Source organism: Hippoglossus stenolepis, chromosome 11 (assembly GCF_022539355.2).
Source record: "Hippoglossus stenolepis isolate QCI-W04-F060 chromosome 11, HSTE1.2, whole genome shotgun sequence".
Taxonomy (NCBI): Eukaryota; Metazoa; Chordata; class Actinopteri; order Pleuronectiformes; family Pleuronectidae; genus Hippoglossus; species Hippoglossus stenolepis.
In genome coordinates, this window is record NC_061493.1 from 5,794,697 (window position 1) to 5,818,148 (window position 23,452).

Here is a 23,452-nt window from a genome sequence, read left to right on the forward strand (position 1 = left end):
TGTTTGCGATAATGAAAACTTTTAGGAAAATTTCAGATGACATTGTGTGCACAGAGTCAACAACTGCAGCCTCTGCACAGACAGCTGAGCTAATACCAGGGACAAAAGTAGAACATTTCACAAACAGTAGGAAAAAAAACCCACCCAGCGCTGTTCGAAGCCCATCACAACACCTCCTTATCACAGCTGAAGATGGAAAACGCAGACGTTCTCACACAATGAAATGTGAAACATTCTTATTCCAGTTGTCCCATGAGGCAAATCGATTTCTTTTGTGCCTCCTGTGACAGAACTCTCAGACTATCTCATTACATGTCCAGCGCGGCCCTGCTTTTACAATTGTTGTCATATCCTCATTGGATTTTGGTGAAGCAGACGCCGCTTCTTTCTCTCCCAGCAGGTAGACAAAAAGACAGAAACATGCACAAGACGGTACGGTAATCCTGCTGTAGATCCAAACATGGTCGCTCAAAATGCACAGTGTTTGTTGAGACTGAAAGCTTGGCTCTCATTTCTGGATGTGTTTTGTCCAACTCCTATATCACTTAATCTATGCCTAGTGTAAAAAAATATTATTTTGGTTACAAAGTGTGCACCTCCTCTACACTACAAATTAGTTTCACAAGATCTCCACCAGTCGACCTGTGGGCATGAGCTGTTGATTAGAGACCTACAAAACTGACAGCCATTATGCAAAAGTAATACTAATGATAGCAGAAGAAACGCAGCATTTTCTACCTTTTCCAAAATACACTCTTTATGAGTTCTTTACCGTCAATTATCCAACCTTTTTTTGATGCAAAAAGATTCTGGAAAACACATTTTATGAGCTGTTTTTTAAATCGGAAAAGATTTTAAAGGCTTGTCAGGGATATTACTCTTTTGCTCTTGGGTTTTAAAACCATTCAGTGACAGTCAAGGAGTGTTGTCAATATAAAAATGTGAAGTCTTTTCATAAAAAAATAAGAAGCAAGGAAATGTAACACAAAGTCAGCAGCACTGTAGAGTCTTTTTTGCAAGGTGTTTTTATCAGATTTCCATTTTTAAACCCAAAGGCTGGCTGTAACCCCATCAATCAATATGTGAGGACGCAGCGAAGAATGAGAGCTGATGTTTTCATACTGATGGTGTTCTGTAGCCACCCACCTTCTTTCTTTCCAGGATCTCTTGTCATCTCTCTTTGAACTTGGTTCGATACAAGGGAGTGAATTTTTGTATGAGGTCAAATATAAAATATCTGAGACTGAATAATTGATGCATTTCTACCTGGCCTCTTCAGTGGCTTTTCATGAAAAACAGGCTTGTAAAAAATTCTGTCTAAAGTTCAGTGTCTCTTGCTTTGTGCAAAGACTGTTCCTCGCAATTTCATTTTTGGAGCTTTGATGCTATGCTGAGTGGTGTTGAAATTATGTTCGGTCCTTCAAGGTATCTGTTCATATTTAACAGCGTAATTAATATCAAATATATTCCAGGGCAGAAAACAAATGAATGGAATAAATATGTGCACCTGCAGAAAGTGTAGAAAAGAAAGACAAAGAAACAGCAATCAACCACTTTGTGTGGTATAGTCCCACAGTAATAATATGTTTCTCAAGGAGCTGTGTCATTATAATCCCCATTAAAATGTATAGTTTCCCTTAAATGTAGAATTTCATCCACAAAGGCATGAATGATCGGCATGCAATTGCTCACCCTGCATTACAGGACTAAAAGCCGGATCAAGTCAAAAGTATATATTTTAAGCGAACAATGAGTCTGTCAAACAGACAGCCGATAGGAACACCTCGCTCTTTTTTCCCCTCACAGAAAGCCTACAGGGCTGGCAGAGCCCTGTGGAGAGAGAGAGAAAGAAAAGACGTCAATGAATCATGCTGAACCGAGTGTCTTGCTGACATCTGCAGAGCATTTCCATCCTCCTCGGATGTGCTTTCTCTTCTAATGGCTCTGAGTCCTTCCCAACAAAAAAACATCACAGTAATTGGTCACCTGAGGAAAAGATTGTTTGGAAGGCGGAGCAAAAACATCTTTTAATGAATTTAACAATGCAATGCGTGTGCAATCACAATTGTACCACCTGTGAGAGGAGAAGCAAGCGATTCTGGAGAGAGAGTGATGAAGAGCCACCCCTCACTGGTTGAATCCAGAGAAAATATGGTGTGGAAGGATACGGATACTGTTTCTTAGCTGTAGCAAAACAAAACTTATAATATCAAACAGCAGTAAAGAAACCACATGCACACAGCTGCAGCAACTAAATCATAACATTTTGCCCAGGAACAGAAGAGATTTACCTTAAATTTGTACATAAGCCACCAAGGAAGGTAACATTATCAAGCATTTCCAGTTATGTAGCAATCGAAATAATCCAACTGTGCTAGCAAACTTGTGTATTTAGGTCTGTAGTAAATGTTATATGTCGTACATACAAAGGACAAATAATGAGAAAGCAACTAACTACTGTTGCAGCTGCAAAAAACTAACATGCACAGAGGACGAGATGGTTTCCCAGAGCTAGCACACCAGCTGTGGACAAAGTTACTGACAACTCTCCAGCTTCAACAGCTAACATCACACTAAGAGTGACAGACCGTACAGTATGAATAATGTCCGTGGGAAATGACTCTTAGTGGACATGTTGCTTGCTAACTAAGTTGTTGCGATTTGCTATTACAAATGGATACTGGCCTTCGCTCTGTCAAACAAATATAATGTTACCCATGTGTCAAGCAGAAAAAGGGCAACATGAACTTTCAACCCGAGAGTTGCCATCAGTACAACCAGAACAAATACTGGCTAGCCCGCGCAATACTGCTCAGTCTACACTGTTGGAAAGCCTTAATGCGGACCTTAGCCTTTAGCATTTCTTTGTCAACTTTGGCCTTCTGACCTTCTTCACTTTGATTGATGCTCAGCCTCCTTCTTGACAGGGAAATTACGTTGAGGAGTACACACAGCCTTCACACCGCTGATGGTAGACGATGCATTCACCTTAATGTTGCTGCTGGTCTCTCATCTGCAGTCCCAATCAATCTTTTTCAAAACCCTGCACAACAGTGAGGGTAAACTGCTGGCTCACCTTTCCATGTGGATCCTGAATTGTCACTATCCATTTGCCTGATTCACCGTCTCTGGCACTGTTAGATGGTATCAAGCCACAATCATTTCAAATGAACACGTAGGACCTGACAGGTGGTGATGATATAGGGGATGAGTTTAGCTAACGGGGCTGTGTTGGTTTGTCAGAAAGAAAAAACCTGGTAACAATTGCACAGTATATGTCAAATATTGTATGTGGGGTTGAAGCGTAAAACTGGATGCAGTTATATTGTGTCCTACCCGACAGCATTATCTTCAGTAGACTGTTAATATAGTATTTGTGAAACCTGTGTGTGTTGTTAAGACATATATGTAATGTGCAGCATGTGTCCTTTATCCTTCACCTTATCCTGCTTCTCCCCATCATCCCTCAGCAGGTGAAAGTCACATGTGAGCGGCTGCACCATTTTGTAAACTTCCTCAGCACTTAACTGCAAAGTATGGAGCCAATGAACACTGAACAGTGATGCTGCATTCCTCCTCCTCTACTCATTTTGAATGCCTATTTTGTATTTTAGGAAGAACAACAGCCTTCATGATGGATCACTGACATTTCTGAGTTCATCTGCTTCCAATGTAATTTGAAAAAGTTTGATAAGACTAAGAGAATGGTCCCTTTTTCCAAAGTATCACGTAATCCTTCAATAGAGGCATTTGCATTAAAATAAGAAAAAAATGGACAAGACAGCAGCAGCAAGCTTTGAATATAAAAAAGTCTTCATATGTTAAACCCTTTTACATCCAGTTCAGTTGTTGAGGTGGCCCACCCAATTACATCCAACTAATTTGATATGTAGACTCTCGTAATAATTTGCGAGTAACATTTTTTAAAGATTTAAAACAGTGTTGGAATGCTGGGTTATGTAAAGTGGTCATGCGTATAGAGACAAACCCAGATAGAATGACAACCTAACTGTGCAGTTCATACTAAAATACTAAATCTTTTTCAGCTCCACAAATTCATAAGAACCCATGTGTCGTACGAAGGGCAATCTGGTTTGATTTTGGTGACACCCTGACTTTTCCTCTTGCACCACCTGGTTCTCTTAGAACCCTCACAAAAAATCAGCAGGTCATTGAAAGCACGTTAGCACGCTGACATTAGCGTTTAGCTATTTAGCTAGAAAGGCTACACCCAAGTATTGACTTGAAGTCTTGTTAGTACAAGATTATAAAAGTGGTCCTATCCCTAATGCAAAACAGGAGGAGGTAGATTGCGAATGATTTTAGAGCATCACAAACACAAATAATATAATACAATTAAATGTTCTACAATGATACAAAAGAGTGCTTCACTGTATTGCTGCAGCAAGAAAGTGAAATAGGAGCAGTACAGAAAGTGCACTGACCCAGAAAACATTAGGCCCCTGCTGAGCCGGGGCTGTACTCATGATAAGTCAGCACTGAAAATGACTCTGTGTTTTTTTTCTTCTTTTGAATGTGACATTAAACCCATACTTTGGAGGCCTCATCAGCCTCTAAATTACTAAACTAAACTAAATATTCCCTTATGCACTCAGAGCAGGTAAAACGAACAGCATTAAATTGCACAGTGCCAATGGTGCCATAGAAGCATGAAATAGATATTGATCCCTGTGTGCGATTCTTATTTTTTCCACATTTGGTCTCTTGCATGGGTTGTTGATGTAGTCATACAAATAGCCGAGCAGCTTACAAGAACCCACCCTTATTTTTATTAGATTTTAAGAGAATTGCAGTTTAAAAGGACAAGATTTGTCACATTAAGTGATTGTTCACAAAATGTTAATTTATTGAAGAGTTGTAAGGTAAGTTTGCAAAATAGATTCACTTTGTGTATTTTTACAAGTAGTGTATGTAAGCAGGACAGGTCTTTTCAGAGCAAATTGATCAGTTAGGGCCTTGATGGAAATTGTATCAAATTGTCAATGTCATATTTTATGGCCTAGAGAAAAAATTATGATCTTTAATATTTATAAAGTTCAATGAAAGGCTTTACAGATATTTGATTGCTCTCATTCAAGGACACTTTCAAGGGTAAACACTTCTGTCTCTGAATATGGAAGACAGCTGTGCACTAGTGTTGTAATTTTCAAATTTCAAGGTTGTCTTCTTCCAAAAACACCGTGAGAGACTGCAACTCATTTGAAGATTGTATCCATTTTATCCATCCATTCGCATTTCTACTTGTATATTGTAAGTCTGCTAGAATAAGAAATACGCCTAAAGCTTTCTCCTTTTTTCCCTGAGAAAATAGAGATATTTTGTGACAAATGCACAAGGCTTCTGTTCATGTTCAGTGCCCATTGTTATCACGGAACATTTTCTGCAGATGATGTGACCGAAATGCTTCTTGACCCAGTTGGACAACGCATCAGGAATGCTGCTCCATGCAGTGACATTTAAAATCACAATCCTCACTGTGGAAGGAGCTGAACCCTGACGTGGCCCCATCAGTAAATGTTTAAAAGAGTATGTTTTCCTCTGGCATTTTCCATGACTGTATCAATAGGGAGACAATTATTCTGCTACTATTAAAGAAATCCCCCTCAAACTAAAGTATATGTCAGAAGAGCCTACATTGAATGTCTATTATAATTATATATATCGCATATATACAATCATAGCTTTAACATGAACCCTCTTCCAATAATCAGACGTCTGTGACTTTTAGAAATTGTTATGACATTTAAAGACTGAACACATATTGAGTGTTACCCTTTACTCTAACAATGCATGTGACAAAAGTGAAATATTTCAAATTAAAGTGACATTAAAACTTCCACATTTGTAAATGCATTTTTAAATAAAGCAACACTCTGTTTTAATGGCACGAGCTGCTGAGAACAGCTTGACATCCTGCTAAAAGATCGTACATTACCACTGATAGTCTCTTTAATTGTTTTTTGTCATGTTAGCATTTGCAAGGTGTTTTGTGGTGTCCATCAGGGATTCAATTTACGTCCTCTTTAACTGACAGTTTTTCTAAATTCCATCCAAACAGAGTAGTAGGGCCAAATTGAAAAAAAACAAAAAACACTGAGAGTTAGAGAATACAATCTTAATAATATGAGAATAAAGTTGCAATTTAATGAGGACTAAAGAAGTAATATATCCAGAAAAAGATTTTAAAAAATTTGGAAATAACAAGCAAGGAGAGCTTGTGCTTGCCTGCATTCCATAGCTCCAACTTTTTATCACAAATGTCATTGTCTCTTGAGAAACTACGAAACCCCTTTGAATAAAAACTCGCAATAGTCTTACACCCCCAGCCATTTCAATTTCCTCTTCCACAAAAGAGGCAATTTACTCCAATTCGTGTGGTTCCTCCTTTGGAATAGACTCAGTTTCTCGCTCAATCTGTTCAAAGTCCTGATACTTGTGAATTTGTGGAGCTGATGTGCCAAAAGATTTAGTATTTTGTTATCTGTGAAACTTATGCTTAAGTAAAACTCAACAAGATGCTCCACATTCCTCATTTTAACACAGATGAGAGGCTGATCTTGTCATGACTCTAAGCTCTGAGCTCTGAGAAAGAGTTTGGGGATCTTTTGTTGGACTTGTACCTGTGTTTCCTTGTGTTTAGATTTGTGTCCATACTGCTTTGTGTGTTTCCTGTTTTATTTTGAAACTTGTGTGTCTGTAACTTTAGCTCCTGCCTTTGTCCTGTTTCCTTCCCTTGTGATCGTCTGCACCTGTTCCTCATGTGTTTCACCTGTGTTCAATCAACCTCCCCTGTGTATATAAGTCTCTGTGCGTCTCATCGTCGTTCAGTGGTCACGGTCTTTTACTGTCATGTTTCCAGCGTCTTCTTGCGCCAACTGTTTATAATGTTTTTTTAGTTCAACAGTTTTTGTACAGATGGTCTTTTCTAGTTTTCAGTGTATTTTCAGTTTTTAAATTTCTTTGTAAATACCTTTGCCTTAATGAAATTACACTTTTCGTTAACCTTGCTATTGCAATTGCACACCTCAACTGTGACAGATCTTCTGATATTCCCCCCTCTAATATGACACGTGGCCTAAAATTATGACTTTAATCTTGAGATCTCTGATTTATCCCCCCCCCCCCCATTGAGTGACCCTAATACTCGTACACCAACATGTGCTGGAAAAAGGTAAAGCTTTTGTTCTTGTTTACGTGCTCTAGAATCAGTTACAGTTTTGATAGGATGGGTCAACAAAATGTAACCACTGTTTGTTCACCATCACTGCAGTTGTTCCTACACCCTAACAGAGTGGTTATCATTTTGACCATGAGACTGAATGTCTCATAATTTTAACAAAGCAGTCATTTCTACCCAACTCACAATGTTTATATAAGAACACATTTTACTCAAACCCATCATCTTTCCCTCAACCAAGTCGTCATCGTTCCCTTTGAAACAGATTGGAAAGGCCCTTAGAAATGATGTCCTCCTGCAGATTGGAGCTTCAGATCAGGGGATGCTTTTACGCATCGTTCCTCAGGGCATGGATCAACAATGTACTTGTGATTTTCAGACAGTCGCCAATGTCTTCAGTTTTATTGGTCCTTTTATGAAGCCACTTATCTCCGTCTCAAGGTTCTCCTCTGTTTGCTCATAGCTGTAAGAAATATTGATATCATTATGGATATTACATTTTAATTCAGTATGAAACCACTGGGAACACAACACTATGATGCATGTCTATCCTCAATGGAAGCTTTTACATCTCCAGGCAAATGTTATATTACAGTGTTAGTATGTTTAATGTTCATGTACATAGAATTAAAGATAGAATGATCTGTAGGAGTACAGTAAATCTAGTAGGTTTGATGTGAAGTGAGAATCACTAGGGGAAATATCACCTCATTCACTCGGCAGCTCAGATGTTGAAAGCATAAGTCGAGCACTATTATCTTATTGGCATCACACTCAAAACTGTTGTAATTTGTGTTGATTGCTTAGCAGACCTCGGAAACTGCCAACATGCAGTGTGTGTGTGAAGAAATAAACCAGTTAATATCAGATAACCAGGGAGGATGAACACATTTAAAAAGCTCTGCACACAACGTCCAAACATTAAAAAGTGACAGTATATTGTAAATCTGTTTTAAGGTGAGCTCACCAATGACGAGGAATAATTCTGAAGTAGCTCCACATTACCACAGGCCAAGCAAACGTGCACGTTTAGAACGGGCACTGCACCAGTGTTTATAATCTGCAAAAAATGAAATGCAGTTTGTTGTTTCAGGTGGTTTAGTGGTGTTAGTACTGCTACTGTAAAGGCTTTATAATAGTTTGTGGACGGACTGCATCATCCACTGAATAGCAACAGATCTCAGCCTCTCTTGTTTCCTGTGGTCCGTAACGTTGTTGTTCTCATTAAGCAGCATCCTGATGCTCCAGTCAACTCAGGTCTGGACGAACAAGAATAGTGCAGTATTTAATGGGGTCTCTGCGTGTGCCAGGCTTGGCCTTCAGAGCGATGGACATGGTTCATAGAGGAGTCGCTTATCCTTCAGCCCGGCCCTCCGTGATGCCTTATTATCTGCAGCAGCTGCGTACAAGGTGAGCACAAATGTATTGATTGTCACTGCCCTTAAATGGCAAGACTCTGGGGATGTGTGAATGCATGTAGAAGCTGGAGTTGGAATGTTTTTTCAAACTGAGCGAAAATAGACGAAAAATGCTGGGATGTTTAAATTCTGCATTTTTCTCTGTGGAGCCCTGTGGTGACTAGCAACAGCCTCCTGCTTTTTCTTCACTTTTTAAAAAACTGAATATTTGTAGCGTCCGATCAGGATGGAAGGGAACATTTTTGTGCACGAAGAGAAGCACACACCAGCAGTACATGATGAAAAGAACGTATTTCACACAGGGTTGACCTCCATCTAGTGGCTAAACTGATTCCCGCTTGAAACGCATTAAGATTAATGACCTGTGACACAAGACAATGGTGGAACTCAACTAACACCAGAGGGCCACAGAGAGGAAAGCTGAATGGAATATATTCCAAATATTCTTTAAAAGGGAAATTGGGGGGGAAACCTTCTTTATCCTACACTAATAGCACCATCAAATCCTTGTATGCAATCTTCTAGTAATTTATAGAGGCTTTCTTGAAATGATCTGGTCATGTCACCTTTATTCAACATTCTTCATAAAACACTGGTTAAAAACTACATATATTTACCATTTAGAACATGTATTAATGCAAATTAATACACAAATATAATCAAGAAAATGACTGTTAATGCTCTCCCCCTCTCCTCCCCCTCTCCCAATCAATCTCTCCTCTCTCCCCTCTCCTCCCCAGTTTTCTCTGCTCACCCCAACCGTTCGAGGCAGATGGCCGCCCACATTGAGTCTGGTTCTCTTGGAGTTTTCTTCCAGCTGAAAGGATTTTTTCTTTTTTTTTCTCTCTGCACAGTCACCAAGGTGATTGCTCATTGTTGGGTTTCTCTATAATTTAAGATCTTGACCTTCTATGTGATGTGCTTTGAAATAATGTATATATTATGATCTGGCGCTATACAAATGAAATTGAATTGATGAAAGAGTGAATGCCTTTAAAAAACAATTCATATTCAGGTACTGTAGGATGTAGTGTTGTGACTGGGACCCTTACTGCTCTAATTTAATTGCAAAGGAGAGCTATAACTATATATGTAAGACTGCACTGGGAAAAGCTGCAGACAGAATCAGGCGATGGATTAAACAATACTTTAAACGGATGCTACAGTGCTAAAATAAGGATAATGTAAGTTAAGAACAGAGACAGTTAACAAAGGAACAAATTACGATGGCATTTAGAACAGTCTTAATTTATTTCAGGTATATATTTCTCAAGTTAAACTTCTTTTGCAGACTAGATAACTGCACAGAGCAGAACAGACTTGGACTGTGTTTATCTAGCGTTTTTTTCTAGTATTATCAGTAACTCAAACATTCACACAGCATTTTTCTATCGCACACCATTCCTACACTGCACAGGAGCTCAGTGTCTTGCCCAAGGACACTTGGAATGCAGACCAGAGGAGCTGAGGATCGAACTCCAGACAACCCACTCTATCTACCGAGCCACAGCCACCACCGTCTCTCATATGTACAAAGAGGAAGTTTGCCCAGAATAATTATGAAAACATTTATACAGATAACACAGGTCATTTAATTGACAGCAAGCACCTGGCAATGCAGAACAGTTTACTGTGGTTACAAAGAACAATTGTGGTGATTCAAAGCCAACATCAAATCAAAACTGGTGAACTCTACATTTCCTAAAACGCCAGCAGCAGCAGCACTGACCAAGTGATAAAGGGTCTTTAAAAGCGAGGCACATTCATTGTGTTCCCCTTTTTCACTGAGCACAAAGTCGGCTTCGCTCACAGATGTGCAGTTCAGTGTTGTTGTTGACTTCTGCTTGTGACTCTGTGGTGATCTGAGCCACTGCACAATAACCTCATCTTTTCCCCCTTAAATATCATGTAAATGGACTATTAAAGAGAAACCCTGGGATAAAAGCTCAACATGTGAGTAATATACAAACTAAATACCAGAATTCACAGCCACAATAAGACTTGAAACATGGTTGCAGGCATTCTCAGCCTACGTGAACAAACAGACACTGAACAATAAATGAACAATTAATATTTGAAAATGTTTTCTTCTGAATTGCATTTTTCTTTGTCCCATAATAAAAAAAACTGCTCTTTCGTTTCAGTCACAGATTCGACTAAGCGTTCCAAGCTCTGGTTGGTTAAACAGCTGCTTTGGTCGTCTCATTACTGTTCAGTCTACAATTCTAACACATCCTCTGAGGATCCATGCAACAACAGACAGTCCAAGCATGAAATGTAAAGCTGTTTCCTTCAGTTAATTTGTGAGCTTCTTCTAATGTATTCAGTTTTTATTTGCTCACTTCTGTTTCAATCCCATAATAACATCTCATCGCTGCGCTCATGTCATCAGCATTCGCCAAAACTACTTTTCTGTCAAGCAGACTGTATCCGAGCGGAAACATTAATTAGCCATTTCATTTTTGTCAGGACATAAACTGTAATTTGTGGAAACAAAAACTGATGATGCACTAACTATTTACGGTCATGACGATTATTCAGTCACCCTGGACTTAGCTCTCTGCGACAGTTAGAAGCTGTCTAATAATGTGAGGGTTTATTATTTCTTGATCATTATGCTTGGTGTTAACTGCTGATATAATTTAAAAACTAGAATTCTTAGATGTGTGAACTCCTGTCAGGGCTGTGGTCGGGAGTTTAGCCTGGATGAGTCAACACTCCAAAAAGGCCAGAAAGTCTTGTAATCATGACTAATGTCACCTATTAGGGTTATTGCTGAATTATAGTTTCAGCAAACTTGACTTTAAATTCAATTATTTTATTTTAATGTAAAATATTCCAAGAAATGCTCCCTGAAAAAAAATTACTTATCTCTTTTACTTCTTCTTTTACTCTTAGCTTTTCTGTTTCCCCAGCTCTACATCAAAGTCAGCAACTAGCTCGTAAACATAATCAACCATTTGGCAACAGAAATTTTTCCTCAACAGGTAAATGTAGACTGAATAATGGATTTATCGGGGAAACACTGCAGTAGATTATTAGGCCCAGACATGAACAATCTGGGGAGGAAGACTGGTTTTTCTTTTTTTGCATTTCAAGAGTAAAGTGGAAATATTGAAAATTAAGTCGAAATGTCTGGCTCTATTACCCTGAGAATATTGAATATGCTAATGTTGCTTCACATCTGCTGTATGTGTGATTATCTTACAAATACTGTGAAAATAAAAGGTGATAATATGTCGTCGTTTCTGTTGCCCTCAGGTGACCAACATTTCAAGCAGAAAACTTTTTACACCAGGCTGTTAGGTAATTCGCGACTAAAGGCCTTTGCACTTCAATTCAATAATATTTGTATAGTGCCACATTAAAAGATACATATTCCAAGGCACTCTACATGTTTTCAGGTTGAGACCCTAAAATTATAGACAAAAAAAACTGTTCCTACGATGAGCAAGCACTTTTGCTACTGTGGAGAGAAAAAACCTTGACGCATGAAATTGCAAATAAGTTGGTGGCAAATTTTGACATACCTGACTATTCACATTAAATGAGATGCGATTCAACAAATAAATTATGAGGACGGAAGAAAATTATGCCTCGGGAAAGGAAAGATGAAATTTACATGAAGCAATGATGTTCTGGTCTTTTAACGCGATTAAAACCCAAAAAAGATGAAATACCTTGGTACACAATTTGTATAAAGAGAGGAGAACTTGGTTCAGGAGCTTGAACTGTTTCACAGCCACGTATCAGGACGTTTTTTGTCACCTACTTCTTGACCCTAGCTGCAAGTCGACTACATCACATCCTTTTTAAAGACAAAAATAACTTTGAGTGATGGTTTAAGACAAATATATTAAATTAATCAACAAATAAACTTTAAATATGACTACACAGAGGAGGCGATTGTTCTTCCTCTACTACTACTACTGTTTTGAAATGTGACGTTGTCAACAACACGTATTCTGATTGCGTAGACGTATACGTGTCTGAAGCAAAACTTCGGAAAAATCAACCTTGGTCCGAAAATATAAAAGTTGCTCGCTTGTATTTTGTCACTGATTTAAAAGCTTGAATTGACTTGATACAGGTTTCAGAAATATTAATTAAGAGCAAATTAATGGTACAAATGTCTAGTGTGCAAAGGCCTAAATATATGTTTTAATACCTTTCTTAATATTGTGCATAACTTATATCATGCCTGACACAGAGGTCTGGAGGCAGGACTGCATTAGATTACGATGCTTTATGTTTTGTGTTAAGAGTTGCCCTCTTGTCTCTGTCATTGCAAGATGAACCTTGAGTCAGACTCTTTTCTTAAGAAGATAATAACAATCCTGATGAGACTTCTAGTGACCCAGACCTTTTATCTGCTTCTTCCCTTATGGTATGTATATATGAAATGTTTCTATTGCACTTCAAGGTTTTTGGTTTGACTGTTGTAATAAACTCATTTATTAAAGTAAAGACAACTTAGACTCATTAATTCTTTTATTCACTTTACACCAATTAGACATTCAACCCTCTTTCATTAAACACGTGTCCAGAAGATTTTCTTCTTCAACTTAAGTAACAACATGAACAATTTCCCACTTGCACCAAGTTCTTTCCATTGAATATAATAGGAAATTACGGAGCGTTAAATTGAAGTGTCGTCATTTAATTTCTCCACATAAACAAAATAGTGGAGAAATCCCCCTTGGCTGTGAAAATACTCAACTCCTAAAAAACAATATCAGTGACTTTAGTGGTAGTTATGGCCAAAGTTAAAGAGAAGACCACACGGCTATATAATGGAAAATAGGTGTTAAATTAGAGATGAGCCATTTTCAGACATGAACTCCGGAGAATGTCCGCAGAATTGAGTCCAGACTTTCTCTGGAGTTTGCCATTCACACATGAACAACACAGCCGCAGATTCTCAGGTCAGGTGTGTTATCAACCACACAATCTCCAAGGCGTTCAGGTGAGGGGTGGTGCAGCAGGTATAGAGGCAGGGCGTAATAATACTGCTGCAGAGATCACATGTTTCTGTTTACAGCACATCAACACCACTGTCAGCCCTTATCACCAAAATCTTAAAGGTTCACTGTGTAGAATTTAGTGACATCTAGTGGTGAAGTGGCATTTTGCAGCTGAATACCTCTCACCTCTGCCTCCCCTTCCAAACATGATAGAGAACCTGTGGTAGCCTTCAATTGTCATAAAAACTCAAAAGGAGTTTAGTTTGTCCATACTGGGCTACTGTAAAAAACACATCGGCCTACGAAAGAGAGGACCTGCTCCCGATGTAAATATAATGTATTTAAATATAAAGGGCTCATTTTAGGGTAAAGAAAACATTTGTACAATTGAAACACACAAGTAAAAACGTCAATAGCATTATTTTATATCCAATGTCTACCAATAGATCCCTTTCACCTAAATCTTACACCTTTAACATCTTATTTGATGTCTTCATCATGTATGACACCGCTTTTTAATCCTGAGATATTTGTTTCCTTTTTGTTTTTTTCATTTTAGAAACTTCTTCTGCTGTGTTTACAAATGAGCTCATTCGGACATTTTCCAGAGTTTCAGGAGATTATCTACATTTTAGTGTAGGTCTGAAAATATATATATATATGCTAAGATGTCCATACTATACCAATTATGTACGGAAAGTAGTTTGCAGAAAACATCATAAATGTCTTTTAAATATGCTGCTTTATGTAATATACAAATAATGCATGTGTTCTTGCAGTGAAATAACAAATTACATTCAGTTACCGGAGAAAGAATAAACACGGCACAGACTCCATGAGTACAGACAAGCTCAGTGCATAAAAACCTCCTGGGAATCCTTGTTAATGTAAATGACAGCAGTATCTTGCAGGTCACCTACATCCCTTGAATACTCCTGCGGGAGAAGAAAAGAAAAATGAGCGCTATAATCACTAGAGCAGATCCTTGATAATAGCGTTTTCAAACGATGTGAAATAGAGTGATGACAGATATTTTAATGGAGGCTTACATTACGCCTCGCTTTCATCTCTTTAACTTGTCTCAGCACAGGATCCTCTGGAAACACATAGTGAGCATCTTTAAGCCACAAATAATGATGCAAATATACATACTTATAGGTATATTTAATGCATTTACAATATTTCATAGCCCAAAAAATGATTCTGCCTCGATTTATAATATGCAAAGAAATGAGAGGTTGCCTTACTGTAAAGTTTCCACTTCTTTCTTATCAATATGGCCAAACCCAGAAGCGCCATCAGAGAGGAGCACACCAGCAAAGACTTCAGGATGAGACTAAAACACAAACAACTGAAATCACTCACTAATCACTATATAGGGAATTTGCCATTTTGTAGTGCGGTCTGCATGTTAAGTGCATTTTTTTTTTTTTATACCCTCTAAAGGACACTATGTGGACTCATTGTATCCTCACAGCATTGACAGGAGGAAAAAACGCCAGAGAGACGAGAGGAGGGAGCGCATCTGAGCCGTCTCTCTCCGGTGATTCTACTCCTTCTTATTCTTTTCAAAAAACATCGGAGTTATCATGCGGATAAAGACATGTGGATCCCTAATATTTCCGATGGCTATAGATAGTTTTTAATGAGCTGCACGACACAAATTCATAAGTCGTGGTGGTAAAATATCTAATAAGAGCAGAGCAGCACATCACAGCACAAACTGCAACAAATAAGTTTATTTTTACATTTAAACATGGTCATTCAACTTGTTTTTTTTTTTTACCTAAAGTATTACTACCGAAGTGTAAATTAAACATTTAAAATTTATTATGGGATTTTGCACTGGCCGATGTGTAATCCTGTGACAACCAGCGAAGAGAAATTAGTAGATTCCGAAAGCATTTTTTTCTTTTGCCGATGAGGTCACTTTATAGTCCTCATTGTAAAAGTCTATACAGTGAGTAGGGGGTAGTGAGTGAGAGGGTGATTTCGGACACAGCCGTAGTGATCTTTACAGCCAGTCCACTAACAGCATCTCCGGTTGATACTTTAATCGTCCTGACATTGTAACACAACGGCCGAGATGATGACGGATGGATATTCCTCTGCAAGAATAGTCCGATCATTATCTGTGCTTGGCGGAGCTGAACTCTGGTGAACTCCATCGTGATGGCAAGGAGAACCATCCATAACGGTTAACAGCGGGAGCAGCATCACATCAAACATAGGAGGCATGGTAAAGGAGTGGCAATTTATGTGTAAATGCAATGTGTAAATATTCAATGTGGGGGAAGTGGAATCATAAAGAAGTGCTTGACTCTTACCCGTGACTGTGCCAGGAGTCCATGGTGATGTGTCCGGGTGGCGGGAGGTCAACAGACTGATGCGCTGTAGGTGGGAGTGTTACAGATGTCGCTGCGGGGATAAAGATATTATACAAAAAGCTGAAAAATGATGTACAGTTATAGGCAGCAGCAGTACACACAGAGTTCTACCGTCAATATCCTTGATATGTGACTTGTAATAATCAATACAGCTAGAGACCTGAGAGCCTCAGTCGTATGTCACAAACACATATTGATCTTCAACGCTGGACGTGGCTATTTGTCATTTCAGCAGCTTGAAAATTGACATGGGGAAAAGGCCATAAGTCAGACAATTGTGCCTCCTTTCTTATCTACAATGGCCTGGTTTGAATAGAGCCCAGTGACATTTTGGAATTTCAAGAAGCGAGTCAGATCACCACGTAAATAACTCACAGTTCACAGATTTGTCTGGTTTCTATTCCCTATAGGCTCAGCAGATGTTTCCCACACTGAAATCTCACAGTGAAAGCTTTGATTGTGAGATTTGGGCTTCGATAGACTCATTATTTTTAAAGCAGCGAAGATCATTGTGTTTCATAAGTTTCTGTTATAATGGTGAAATGTCCGATTTCAGATTAAACGTGGCCAAAGTTTCAAATAATGAGGAGAATGTGTGTAAAAGTAATTGCTGTGAGACAAAGGCTCAGGCTGCAGACTGCTTTGATGTGACAAGCTGATGTCAGCATGTCACTGATTTCTTTATATGGTCTCCCTCTCAAAAGACACTGCCTTTCTCCAAGAAGAGTCTACTTGAGCATTGTAGGCCTTTAATGTATTCTTCCACTGTAAAATCAGAGACGTCCTGCTGTAATCTTTGTTTCTGTCCACTCTTCTATCAGTATGAGGATGAGGTGGAGCTCACAAGCAATGAATGCGAGACCCCGTGGTGGGCTTCCAGATGTTTGGCCTATCAGACAAAAGTGAAGTTCAAGGAGACCTGAGCTCCATCACCTGTTTCAGTCAGAGGCTCAACTGAGGGGCTGCATAACCGAATGTTTGAAAGAAGTACGGTTTCGGTCCTCTGTTTGTTGGTTGGTTTGTGTGTTTACACAAGATTACACAAAAACAACTGAATAGATTTCCACGGAAATTGGTGGGAGCCGGATCAGAGGATATATCCAGGTTTTTTATTCACTTTCTTTAATGCAAGAGGTGTTTTTCAAAATGTTGTCAGTGTTTGAAATTTGGTGCAGCTTGATTGAATATAAGGGGACTGTTGGGCCTTGGCAGAGCAGTGCGCTCGACTGAGTGCCACTGTAGTTTTAAACTGTGAATTATGGAAAACTTCCATTGGAGTTCCAGGAGAAAAAATATAGAGCTGGAATCACAGTGAGTCAAATTTGTACGTGTGATGAGAAAGTCCATCCATCCATTATGTAGACCGCTTATCCTTTGACGGTCCACAAAGTGGAGCATTTAGGAGATATTTGTCGTCAGTAGGCCATGGATTAAGAAGAACTTTTTGAATGTATTGCTAAAGTTGCTCTGTGTGTGGGTAGTCAGGCTGTGTGCTAAAACTTCTGCCATTTCAACTTTATGGCGACAGTATGTCAGTATTGTGTTTGCCTATTCCTTTGCCCCCAAGTGTGAAAAATATATCAGAAATGCAAAATCCTGTCTTGTGCAGCTTCAACAAATAATCAAATGAGATGAAACACTAACTTGTCTAGATCAGTGATTCTCAACCTGGGGGTCCCAACCCCATTGAGGGGTTGCGAGAAAATTCCCAGGTGGTTGTGAAGAAGAAAATAATAGAATATATTCTAAATAAAATTACATGTTTTAGACTTGGAATTTTTTGAACATTCAATTGTCTGTGCCGGCTTCTACATTTTTGTCGCTGTTAAAATGTTTTTTGGCAGTTTTTCCTCACTCTTGTTTAATGAGAATGTTCAAATTGGGATTTGTGAATATGGCCTGTAGAAATAACATTTTATAGATTGATTAATTGATTAACTGACTACGGAGAAACACATATCGGCTTCTCCATCTAATCCAACAGGGGCTGCATTACACACTCACGGTGCAGTGGCACCAGCGACCCAACCCATCCTCTGAATTGAGCGATGGGGGAAAAAGTTAACTGCCATAATACTGATTATACTGTTGGATCACGACTCTAAAAGGTTAAGAAACACTGGTCTAGATTCCCAACACATGCACAGATTTGATGTGAAACATGTTTGTCAACCTACTAGTCGTGGGTCGTGGAGTGACCAGCACCTGCACAGCTATCTTCTGGTATCCTGAAGAACACCAGTACCAGCCAATGTCTCTCATCTGCAGATTCTTTAAGGTTACAGTGAAAGCCGTAGTTCTGTCATCACTGATGGCCACTGAAGTGTCTTCGTAGCTCCCTTCAGAATCAGTCACCAGACAGGAGCTCCAGTCTCCACTCCGACACCACTTCTTCTCAATCTCTCTGTAGGCAAACAGACACAGCAGACAGGGAGGACAGACTGTCCATCAGCGTCTCACTTGGATTGAAGATTTCTAACAAATAACCATGTTTAGTGAGTTTAGTTTGTAAATGTTGTTTTCCTTGCAGACGCACTGTAAAAATGCTCAAGGTTGTTCAACTTAAAAAGTTATGTTCAATTACTGCCTTGAAAACATATGTAGACTCAACTTAAAGATCATTTTTGATTCGATTCAGGGCTAAGAAAAACATGTGTTTAATGATCATTCATTGTTTGAACTTCATACTCTGAATTTAAACAACTATGTTACATTATCCATTCATGAAACCTTGCTTTCTCTTACATACAACACTTACATTTAATCCCACACCAATTCAACAAACATTTTCAAGTTAAGATAACACACTAAATTCATACCATTTGCCTTTTCAAGTTGCCGTGTTAACTTGTAATTTAGGAGGCAATTTAACTTAAGTTTTCAAATTAAGTCGATGTAAATTGTTTCATTTAATATTTATATAATTATATATGGGTAAAACATCCATAAATCTGACCGAACTAAACTAAACTTGACATGAATGGGAAAATCAAACACCTGTATCTCTTGCTGTAGAGGCATTCAACTGAAACACTGCTCCCTTCTTCTCCTGTCAGAATGTTGTTTACTACTGACATACCTGCAAGAAAAAGATCAACTCAATAGCCTGCATTTGTAATCCAACCATTTGATGTACATGTTTTTTTTTTCCTCCAGGGATAAATATTGATTTATGAGTTCAGAATATCTCCATCACTCACCATGAATAACCTTGATGTAAGGGTATGTAGCAACATCTCGGCTCCATATACCAGCTACTTCCACGCCGCACATGTACCACCCGGAGTCCTTCTCCTTCAGGTTGTTCATGGTCACCGTGAACACCAGCTGGACCGGGTCGTCGAAAATGCTCACTTTATCCACAGCCGGGTTGGTTGAACGGGGGTCATCTGTTCGGGCTAAGCTGGTGCAGAAATCCCTCATCCTCCCCTGACACCAGTATTTCACATAGCTGGCATACTGAGGGTCGTAATGACACGGGACTGTGAGCGATCGACCCTCCAGGACCTCAAACTCTTCTGCTGTAGTAACCCCACAGAGGAAGGCTGATGGAAAGTGGAGATGATTGAACACTGACCACAAGCTTGAACTTCTGCCGTCAGAACAGAACAGTCGCTCAGTGTTTCTTATCTGTGACTGAGTAACAGTGAAATTGGCCTTGAGCAACATTTAGTACAATATTTATGGTTTCAGTTTCCACTGTAACAAATCACTTCCTACTTTTAAGTTCCCTCTCCATACTTCTTATTCCAAAATTGGATTATCCCTCTATAATACAGAATTTTTGGGGACAAATAGAAGAGGCTTTTGAAGACTCGACAAAATAAACATCAAACGTAGTTTAGCTTTGGGGCAAACAATACAGAAGCTCGGAAGATTGAAAAAGAAAACACACAAAAGCCTCCTCTGGCTCTTACAGCAAACGGCAACTTTAAAACCCCTTCTACTTTGGCATTAACAAATGATAAATACAGGGAATAGATAAAACTGTAAAGAGAAGTGAAGCATAGGAAACATATGTTGCATTGTCGGACTAGGATTTGCCAAAAGCACAAAATAAAGTGAGGTGGCGGCGGAATAGACATTAATCCTCCTTAGAAATCTTTTTCTTCAGTTACCAGCAGACAGAAATAAGCTGCAAATGATTATTGAACAACTACTAGAATCATATGACAGTAGTCATAGTAATTACCTGAGATCCATGGTAATAGGCTGAGAGTGCGTGTGAAGAGTTGCGGCATGTTTCAGACACAGCTTGAGGTTTTACCAAATCAGTTCTCCCCCTTTTGGAAACACAGACTTCAGGTTCCGCAGTGACAACTTCCCATTGGTCACGGGGGCGTTAGTTGGATCCAGATGTTCTAGATATTAACCATGTAGTTGCCAGTTAGGCTTAAAAGGCGGGGGATGCTGTCAGGAAACATCTAACAATGATTTGTGTATAAATAAAAAGTGTATCCCTGCTGGTTTGTTGGATCAACCTAATAAAACTGAATTTACTGCAACAAAAATGCATGAAGAATGTTGACCTATATGCTGATGTCCTATATATCCTTTTGCATCCCAACAGGATTTATTTACTTTCTCAGATGCACAAACCTCCAAAACGTTATGATACTCAAGATTTCTTTGACCTTCCATCACAATTTGAAAATGGACATATTTGCTTTCTTGGCAAAAAAAATCTGAGAATGGATACTGCTCATATCTGTTAAGTAACTATGAAGCTACAGCCAGCAGCTGGTTAGCATAAAGGTTGGAGTCAAGGGGAAACAGTTAGCCGGGCTCTTTCCAAGGGTAACCCACCAGCATCACTATAGATCACCACCTGACATGTTTATGGGGGAAAACCACTCCTCATCATAGACATGAGTGCCTCCTCAAAGTGAAGCCAAAGCGTCTTGATTGCCCCCTGGTGGCTGGCTGCAGTAGAGGTCATAAAACCTGCCTCATCCACGTAAGCAGTAGGGACATGGACCAAACTAAAAAGTCAAATATACATGAAATAAATTTTACTCAAAGATGATTTCGGTCATTTACAGTGGTTCATATCACCCTGCTGTTTGTTCAAGTGTTCATGTTTCCATCCCCCGATCGCTATCGCACAGCTTCGATTATGACGTATCGGCACAAGGTGGCAGCATTTGTATCCAGGATATTTTGACTTCATGTCTGGATAGTGGGAGGAAATGGAGACTTGTCGTCCATCTTTACATATAGTCCATGCCTCACATAGGTTTTTGTACATACTAAACAAACAAGATGTAAAGTATACAAATGCTATGCTAAACTAATTGCTTTCAAGCATCTTCTTGTCTGACTCTCATAGAAGCAGCACATAAGGAGTCCTTCCCCAAAATGTCAGACAATTCCTCTAAGGTTAAACATCCTTCTGACATTTATATCTCCTGCTTTTATGATCTTGGTGCTTGCCATCTTTTTCATAGCCTATATTCTCCCAAGGAACAAAATCCTGAGCGCCTTCCCCCCACGGACGCAGATAATTCATTTGGCAGGCTACAATGAAGTTATTTGATTTTGATGCCTGAACATATTGGATTTGGTCCAGTCTTCATTTGTTGGATTAAGCTTCTACACACAGCCCCCACAGCCAGCGAATTAACAAACAATTATTCCAAGCCTCTCAATTTGCTCTGTGAAGGGTGTCAAGGATGTCCCAGAAGTCCCTTGCTTTTTAATGGGGCTACAAAGCCATTTTATGGTCGTCCATTTCCTGGAAAAATGTGGGCACAACCCAGAAATGAAACTGAACTTACATGACAGTTCAGGCTGATCTCAGAAACGAAACTTAACTTTCACAACACATTCCAGCTCTGTGAAAGACCAGTTTTCACATCTGTATTAATAGATTTCATTTTTTGTGAATCGTGGCATCAAAATAACAAAGATAATAAATAGTCACAATTTTCCACTTGTCTCACAGAGTAAACAAGCGTCAACAAGAAATAAATTACTCTCTATTGACAGTTTGGTGGAAATTAATACCCGTTTTTTTCCTAATCTGCCATTACTCAGAATGAATGTTAGTTAATGACATTTTCCTTCCAGTAGGCGAGAGTCAGAAAAGACATATCACAATCTGATTGTGATAGAAAGTACATTTACTCATGTACTACTGTATTTCTAATTTTATGGTACTCAATACTTTCAACCTTTCAAATCATAATGTTATAGTTTATTTTACACTGCCATTATGTGATGGATTTAGTTACTTTCTCATTGTGGAACATATATCTTAAGAACCGTTCATCTTATCAGCTTCACACTTGTGAAGTTGTTACGGGCCCAGGGAAGTGCAGTGTTGAATCTGGTGGGATTTGGACACCAGCATGAATAAAGGGCTCTTTCACTGTGGAGACTGGGACTCATCAACGTAAATTATGTTTCTGATTATGACAACAGGCACGTTCACAACAACAGCAACAATTTCCATTTTCTGTGCACTGAGCCGAGCTTCACTGAACTTTAAATAAACCGGTGAACAGCTTTCTGTACAGCAGACGTGCTGCAGCTCCAGGGTTCTGCGGACTGAGTCCAGCAGTCCAGTCTTTATTTGACGCAGCTCGATTACTGCAGGTCACTTTTACAGTTTCAGAAAGAGAGCTGCAACTGGCATTTACATAGGTTTAGCAAACAGCCTATTCCAAACCAGCAGGTTTAGAACAGGCACTGCCCTAGAGTTCTTAAAATGAGCTTGACTGTGCAGCACCTTAGCCAACCACAAGATTAAAATATATCAGCAATAAAATACAAAATTCAAAATATATAGCAATATAATAACACTTGTACTTAAATGTTGGGAAGAATTTTACAGTGTGGTATTGCTACTTAATTTTCTTTACCCCACTCACATGAATTTGTTTCCACTCACCTTTACCTATAACCAGGACAAGACATTAATGAGTTGACTAAATGTTCAAAATGTTATTGACTTCTTTGTAGAGAGCTCAAACTTCTCTTTGAAAATTTTTGTTACGATCATATCAGTCATATACGTCTCTCAGAATCCCAGAATAACCTATCCTACAACTTTAAGCTATCCTTTTGCAAAAGGACTGGTGCTAATGTCATCTCTTTAATGTGTGTAGAGCCCGGTAGATAGACTACCTCTTTGACTGCTAATAAATCAGCAAAGGAAGAGATTTTAGCTCTGACCTTTCCAGCAGAAACGTGGGCCGCCGGCTCGATTCAGACTATTTTTCATCTCCGCGTGCGAAACGGTTTCATATCCAGTTGAAACTGGTCCTCAGATCTGTCAGAGCAAACTCGCTAAAACGAACCCCCGGGTCAGAGCATTCAGTGACAACTGTAAGTGAGCGATGGTAACGCCTCAGTTTAAAGCAATTGAGCAGTAATGTGTTTCATTCTATCTGAGAGGCAGATCCTCTCATTCCTCTGCAGGGTAATGTTCTTTTGGGCGTGTTGCACGAGTGGAAGGTGTCTGCTCCCGATACTTTCACGAAG

The 23,452-nt window shown here is 39.1% G+C and overlaps 1 protein-coding gene across 1 annotated transcript; it reads right to left on the reverse strand.

Moving 5' to 3' along the window:
• Nucleotides 1–13,984: 13,984 nt before the first annotated feature.
• Nucleotides 13,985–20,285, reverse strand: pigr (polymeric immunoglobulin receptor). The gene is made up of 8 exons (XM_035171096.1): nucleotides 20,160–20,285; nucleotides 19,168–19,512; nucleotides 18,965–19,046; nucleotides 18,145–18,371; nucleotides 15,908–15,998; nucleotides 14,828–14,916; nucleotides 14,630–14,676; nucleotides 13,985–14,515 (listed from the first exon to the last, which is right to left on the reverse strand). Exons 1-8 carry the CDS (start codon nucleotides 20,206–20,208, stop codon nucleotides 14,432–14,434), a joined length of 1,014 nt encoding a protein of 337 aa, XP_035026987.1. The 5' UTR covers nucleotides 20,209–20,285; the 3' UTR covers nucleotides 13,985–14,431.
• Between the last annotated feature and the right edge of the window lie 3,167 nt (nucleotides 20,286–23,452).

What these genes read in the sequence shown, in the direction of transcription:
- pigr (XM_035171096.1), bottom strand. Translation starts at nt 20,208, where the DNA reads ATGCCGCAACTCTTCACACGCACTCTCAGCCTATTACCATGGATCTCA. An exon ending in TTACATCAAGGTTATTCATG is followed by an intron (nt 19,047 to 19,167) that starts GTGAGTGATGGA and finishes TTTTTCTTGCAG; the next exon opens with GTATGTCAGTAGTAAACAAC. An exon ending in AAAGAAGTGGAAACTTTACA is followed by an intron (nt 14,677 to 14,827) that starts GTAAGGCAACCT and finishes ATGTGTTTCCAG; the next exon opens with AGGATCCTGTGCTGAGACAA.